We start from the raw sequence: 6,794 nt of genomic DNA, 5'->3' as shown, positions 1-6,794 counted from the left end.
CTTATCATTACTAATCAGCAAAACCAGAGTTACTTTCAAAGACTGAAATTTTCGGACCTATTGCACACATATTAATACTGAACAGCTTGTGCAAGAGACAGGCTTTATTTGCCGTACAAATTCTTTCACACACAAATAGAAAGGGATATTTGAGTGCAGCGTATTTGCCTAACTCTTTTGAAAAATGACAGTCCACTGTTTCCAAAGTTGATTTTCCATTGAGAAGAAACGGACCTGCTGAATGCAGCCCATTATTAAGTAACATGAATAAATCACCAGCACATGTAAGGAACTGGGTACAGAAGGCATTCATAAATTCTTTAGTTTCTGTGCCTCACAGCACTCTCAGTAAATGCTTATAGCAAGGCATCTATTAAATATTCATCTGTGCTCCTGCCAGCACCTTGGGCAGAAGCAAGGAGGAAATTAAGCACAATGCAAAGGGGACACAGCAATTCACTCCTTGCACATTGGCTCTGTTTCAGAGCTCACTTTCTCACTGTTCTCCCTGGTGCTTGCTTTACCCTCCCAGGTGCTGCACTGCCGCAGAGGGGCTGACAGCCACTGTTTTGGCCCAAGGCCTTCCTCAAGGAGACTGGCAGAGATTCAGACAATGACAATACAACACCTGTAATCAGAAAACAGAAATATGGAGGGTGGGTTCATTTGCTTGGTTGGTTTTGTACTGGAACAAGCTTGCATTGTATTCATTTTTTTTATGAAATGGAATCTTTTGAGTGTATTTTGGTTTTAGGTGCACAAAAGCCAGGTTGTACAGACGCAGAAGCAGCAAAACCCACTCCCAAAATGATGAATACTATTCAATATATAGCAAATTTGCTTTATTTCATATGCTTTATTTAATCCAGTCACTATGTCCTTTAATCTGATGTAAAATAAAACATTTCTTTGAAGATATGGAAAGAAAAAACGAATGGCTATTCTGAATTACAGTGTATAGAACACTTCAACCATTTATTTTGACAACTTACCCATTCACCTATTCAGGTGATATATCATTCCTATCTGAGTTTACTGAACCACAACAGCAAATATTATAGAAATAGTCCAACTTGCAGAGAAATTTAACACTAGAGGTGTTTCTAAATATTATTCATTTATGTAGAAAGAAAACCAAAACCAGAAATGTAAGCAGTTACTCTAGTGAGATAGAAATACCAGGATATTCTGGAGTTTTTGATCAAGTTAACAAAAAATAAAATTTTATTAGGTAAATCAAGAGTTACCCAACGGTGCATCTCCAAACTAAGGATATTGCACCTGAGAACAACAGTGTATCTACAAGAATTTGAAACAGTTAAATATTTGTACTAAGACAGATATTTATACTTGTTAAAAATACAGAATTTAAACCATGGGATACTGCACTTTAGAACAGAAAATACTCTAAATCTAGTGCATACACAGACACATCATGAGTTTCAGTCATGAAAATTTTGGCTTTCAGGATCAGGCCACTGGCAAAGATCCAGCAACTTAATTAATTTAAGTTAGCATAACAAAAGGATCAACAAATCTTCACTGTGAACTATCCAGTTAGCATAGAGAAAGGGCAAGCTCTTATGCCTGACTTTTTACTTCCAGTATTGGTTTATAAAGTAAATGACTCAAATGATATTTAAATTTATTTTCAGATTATTTTGATGACTATCTAAAGGAAACAAAATTATGTAGTAAAGAGAGGATAAACTGGTATCATTTCATACACAACGAAATTTAGATGAAGTAGAGGTACTCCGTGTGACACTGATTTTTCTTAAATGTCTATCTCTTCAACTCAAGAAAAGCAAAATTTTAAATTCTGTATGGAAGAGATAATGTAGCAATATTTCAATGTAGGATAGTTTATTACATAAACAGTATGTACAAATTCTAACATGAAAATAGTGAGTAAAAGAAATCAGACTCTATTTACATTTATATTTTTTTTTACAAAATGTTTTTACAAGTGTATATTTTTTTCTCTAAATAACAGGACAAACACATAAGACCAATCTTTTTGTATTACATACATAAATAAATATTGATTTTAAATGACTGTTATAGGAACATAATTTCTACAGCCAATTTGGGTAACAGAAAAGCATTTGTTACCTCTACTACAATATAATTAAGTAAAAAGGAAAAATTTTACATATAGAGCTCTGTTAATTACTTTGCAAATTGTACCTTACTAATATATCAGTAGAGGTAATGCAGTCGATACATTTCATGCCCACAACTGAACAATGAGTTTTGGCATGCAAACCCACATATAATCATCAACATCTGCAGGTATCCACTTACATTTTTTTAAATAAAGGGTTTTCTTAATCATTGAAAACTACATGCAACAGCTTATTAGTAGCATATTCCTGGTTAAAATGCACAAGTTTTGCATAACATTATTTTAGTAATTGATGTTCACAGGTACTGATCAAAAGGGTAGGAACATACTTGGCACATAGTATAAGAAAATGAATTAATAAATAAGTCAATATCACTATGACATTTACATATACACAAAAATTAAAAAAAATACGGTGTTTTACACAGAATTTAGAACTGTCTGGTTCCCCCACTTTGTTTCACAATGCCCTGATTTAAGACATTATTCAAACAAACTCTGACATCCATGTTTGATTAGAAGCATTGCTAAAGCTCATTCTGAACTGCACAGGTTTGCTTCCATCCCAGTGACTTCTTTTGTGCCAACCTTCCTGAATCAGGACCTGCTTATTGGAAACTCTCCCTGACTCCAGCTGGGAGCATGAAGATGGAAGTATTGTGAAATAAACTGATTTGGTATTAAGGTTCCTACACATATCATTGCTAATGCCAATCAGCAGAATTGCCGAATTCCCACTCACGTTAGCAATGACTTTGTGCGTGACCACGCCAAGTATCAATGTCAGTGTCAGCATTGCCACACCATGTCCTCAGCTCTTTCTGAAGCCACAAAATTGAGGATGTTCAGACTTCTTATTTATTGTCTGTGTGCTATATTCTTAATGAATATTCAAGTTGGTACACATGGATGATACAGCACAAGCTCTGTCTTATTTTCTCCTACTCTCTAAACAACTCAAAAATGGTAAAAAAAAAAGGTATAATGCGAACAAACCAATTTCTTCTTATACAAAAATCACCAATGAACAAAAAATCCACTTCACAAAGCAGTTAGCAAAAATAGCATGATCTTATAATTTTCCTTTAAGAAATAAAGATAAACAAAATGCATCCTGAATTCAACTGACAAATCCATCAGAATCGTACACAGTAAATAATACATTAGTGTAAAGGTGCAGAGTATCTTAAAACATCCCAATATCTCTAATATCATCCCAATATTAACTCTGAATTACACAACATCATTAGAGAAAATAAATCTTTAACTAGGGAATTAAGTAGCAAATTGCAACTCTATTGCTGAATTAAATGTTTAATGTGGCTTAGTCTAGTGAATTAGGGCAATGCCCTGTGTGATTCATCAAACAAAGCTTTAGAATTAGGCACTAAACACCTCAAATCTGTACTGCTAAATTAAAAAAAATAATCAGGAAATCACTCACAGTTGGGAATTTAACATCCATGCATGAGCTTTGTTGACTTTGTATTTTTCATGTTTGATTTGGAGGGTGACTTGAAAGGTGAGTTGATAAAATCATTTGTAGAAGGAAAAGAATAATTTACATCTTAGTGGACTCTATATAATACACTTATCAATAGGTTTCTACTTTATCACCTTTTGGTTTTGATCAATCTAGTTCAGAAGGGAAAGCCTCTCGGTGTTCTTCGAAAGTACCTTGTTACTTAGAACAGAGGAATCCTTCAGAGAGAACAACATCAGCAAACAGTAACCATTTTGATTCTTCTCAGAAGGATGATTACATGAGGACTCAGGGCTCCTAACTTCCTGCTTATCTCCAATGAACTGGCATCACTGTAACAAAGACCAACATCTATGCTTACAGTGCCACTGCAGTTCCATGCTTTACAGTGTCACTACGAATGAAATGTAATGTCATTAACATTAATCAAGTCACTGTAGATTTGATCCAGCACAACTAGAACAGACTGTGATTGAAAGGTTTGGACAGAATTCTTCAGAGAAGCCTGAGGTAATTACTTTCCCTGATCCTGCTGATCCAGCAAACACCACAAAGATCACTTCTAGACCCATCTATGCCCTGTGCAATCCAAATGTGAAACCAGTGCCGCACACCAGTCCAATGCAAATTTTGTTTTCTTTGTAAAAACATACACATAAAACATTTCCATTCTGACAAAAATATCTCAGAGTTTACTATTCTGAAAAAACTGAAAATAAGTCTTTATACTACAGATTTTTGGAAGAAGACTTCATCTACTTATTTTTTAATGTGTTTTAAAAATGGAGGAAGGAATTAAAAGCACCATAGCCTTTATTATATTTTAAGCTATTGCTAAAGGCCCAAACCATGTAGCAATAGAAAATGTCTGGGAAAATTCTTGGTCAACTAAGTGAATATCAAAAAAGACAACAAGCAACAGAAAAAGAATGGAAAAGAGCCCTTTAAAACTGAAGGTAAAATTGTAGAAAAATTGTAATGAGTGAGTGGTCAGAAATTTATGTAGTTTCCTTCCTCCCTCTGTGGTAAAAATGCTGTAAACTTCAGTATAGACAAACTGAATCTTTTGTGAACGTTTTACTGTGATAAACTTAGCTCTGATCCTCAGTTTCAGATAGGTATTTCTTCATACCTGCTTTTTCATAAAAGAGTTTTTCATCAAGATAAGGGAAATACATGTACCACTAATGTCCGAGCTCCTCTTACTGAGTATTTCAGAGACATATGAAACACAGCTAGGTCTGTAGCATCTGCGGGTAGAAAAAGTGAGGACTTTGTCCAGTTGGAGTCAAGTTTTGAGGTACATTAGTCTGATGTGATGATTCAAGGAGCAATAGAAACGGTGCCAAAGAATTCAGGAGCACTTCAAACACATCTGAACATTAAGAGCTGATTATGGGTATTTATATGGATGTTTATTGGCAGATACTTCCCACCCTCCCAATAATAAATCCAAGCAGTTTCTGTTTACTACTGAGACACGTGTCTCTGTGAGGCAAATTATTCTAGACAGTTTATACTGCACAATAAGGCAATATGAATTCCCTTATGGTTAAAAAGGGCACCCTTCTGTCTAAATTTGAAAAATGAATTCAAATAAACTACAAGCCAATGTTTTCCAGATGCCAGAATATTGTCACATAATTCTTTCTGTAAGCAGAACAGCAAAACAGAGCCAATACATCCATCCTTCTGTTCTAAAGATCCATGGGGAAAAGAAATATGTGCATCAAAATTCAAAGCCAAAAAGTAGCTACACAGCTACTTGAATAATAAATGTGCCTCAGAATTTCTAAAATTTTAATGTAACTATTCAGATTTTTAACTAGAAAATTGGTGTTTCTGTTCAAGATAATATAATACCTTGAAATATTATGTATTAAAAATGTGTAAGATTTAAAAAGTTATTCTTCTAGGACCTATTAATTAATTGCATTCATTGCCATCAATTTTAAACAATTCTATTAATTGCCATTTGTTTCCCTACAATGGTATTTCTACCCTGTATATCCTTTAACTGTTGTCTATATTAATAGAAGATCTACATGATAGAACATTATGACTTTAGACCAGATGGGTAATACATATGTATCATCATCCTCCTCCATGGTGATACTGCAATTGTTAAAAACTGAGTATTTCAGGGTTTCTGCTACTGGTATTTATTTTACTTATGTCCTTCTTTCAGATAAATGGAGATATTCTTTAATAGCAAAATACACTAGAGCTTAAATTGTTGCCAAGGCAGGGCTTTAAGCAAAACAGATAATTTAAATCCACTGATGAGAACATGACCTCTTTCAAAAATATGTATACATCACAGGACCTTGCAAATAGTAACATTGAATTCGATAAGAGAACAAGCTGCATACACTGCACCATTTCAACTTACTTTAAACACAGAATATGAAAAAATTGCAATGAACAATATAATGAACATTTTCTCACAGGTGTTGAGTTGGATGCAATCTTCAGTTTGTTGAATAGTGCTGGTACTGAAATGATACTTGCTGTATGATCCTGGTGCAAACATAATTCTTCATGGCTAAACTACAGAGAAGTAGATACAGATCGTACAGGATGGTAACTTCCACTGGAAAACTGAGTTCACTGCTCCAACTGATGTGCTGTTACCCAGCCCTCATTTGGGAGCTCAGTATTTTTCCCTCAGTTATTTGTATAATCATCTGAAACAGTCTAATATTTCTCTGGGGATGGCTTGTAGTGATGCAGATGATGTTGCTTCAGATGAGGTCCTAAACAAAATAAAAGGAAATTACACATGTATTAAACCCTGCATATGCAATGCCAACATTTATCCATACTGAAAAGGCTTTGTGAAACCTTCCACTTTCAATCCTTCAGCTTGTAAGTGCTGAGTCTGTGCTGACAACTTGTGTGCATGTTCAGTCCAGGCAACTTTAGTGGGCCCGTGAAAGAACAAAAATATTCAAACAGATAAATTTTGAACTAATTCTTGTGGGAACTGACAGTGGTCAGAAAATAAATTTTAGGCTTCAGGCAGTGGCTTGAAGCCTGTGAGAAAGCCAGGCACCTAACATTCTCATTCTGGCCTGGAAAATCATGAGGAGGAACCCAAAACAAGCCCTGTAGATAGCCTCCTCCTAACACCGGCTGTTTTTCCAACTTGTTTACTGGTAAAGATGTTTACAAGAAGGTGGT

General features: G+C 34.8%; 1 protein-coding gene across 6 annotated transcripts in view; it reads right to left on the bottom strand.

The window, feature by feature from the left end:
- Positions 1 to 1,849: 1,849 nt before the first annotated feature.
- The window catches only part of ANOS1 (anosmin 1), a gene marked incomplete at its 5' end in the record, with an annotated part of 132,372 nt that continues 127,427 nt past the window's right edge, over positions 1,850 to 6,794 (bottom strand). For all 6 annotated transcript variants that reach the window (XM_083855885.1, XM_083855886.1, XM_083855884.1 and 3 more), the window contains one exon: positions 1,850 to 6,367. In XM_083855885.1, coding sequence (XP_083712011.1) covers positions 6,309 to 6,367 — 59 coding nt within the window. In that variant the 3' untranslated portion in view covers positions 1,850 to 6,308. The remainder of the gene's footprint in view (positions 6,368 to 6,794) is intronic.

Source organism: Zosterops lateralis (genome assembly GCF_965231275.1).
Source record: "Zosterops lateralis genome assembly, chromosome: 2".
Taxonomy (NCBI): domain Eukaryota; kingdom Metazoa; phylum Chordata; class Aves; order Passeriformes; family Zosteropidae; genus Zosterops; species Zosterops lateralis.
The sequence above is the reverse complement of the archived record's forward strand: the minus strand, read 5'-3'. Positions and strand labels throughout refer to the sequence as shown.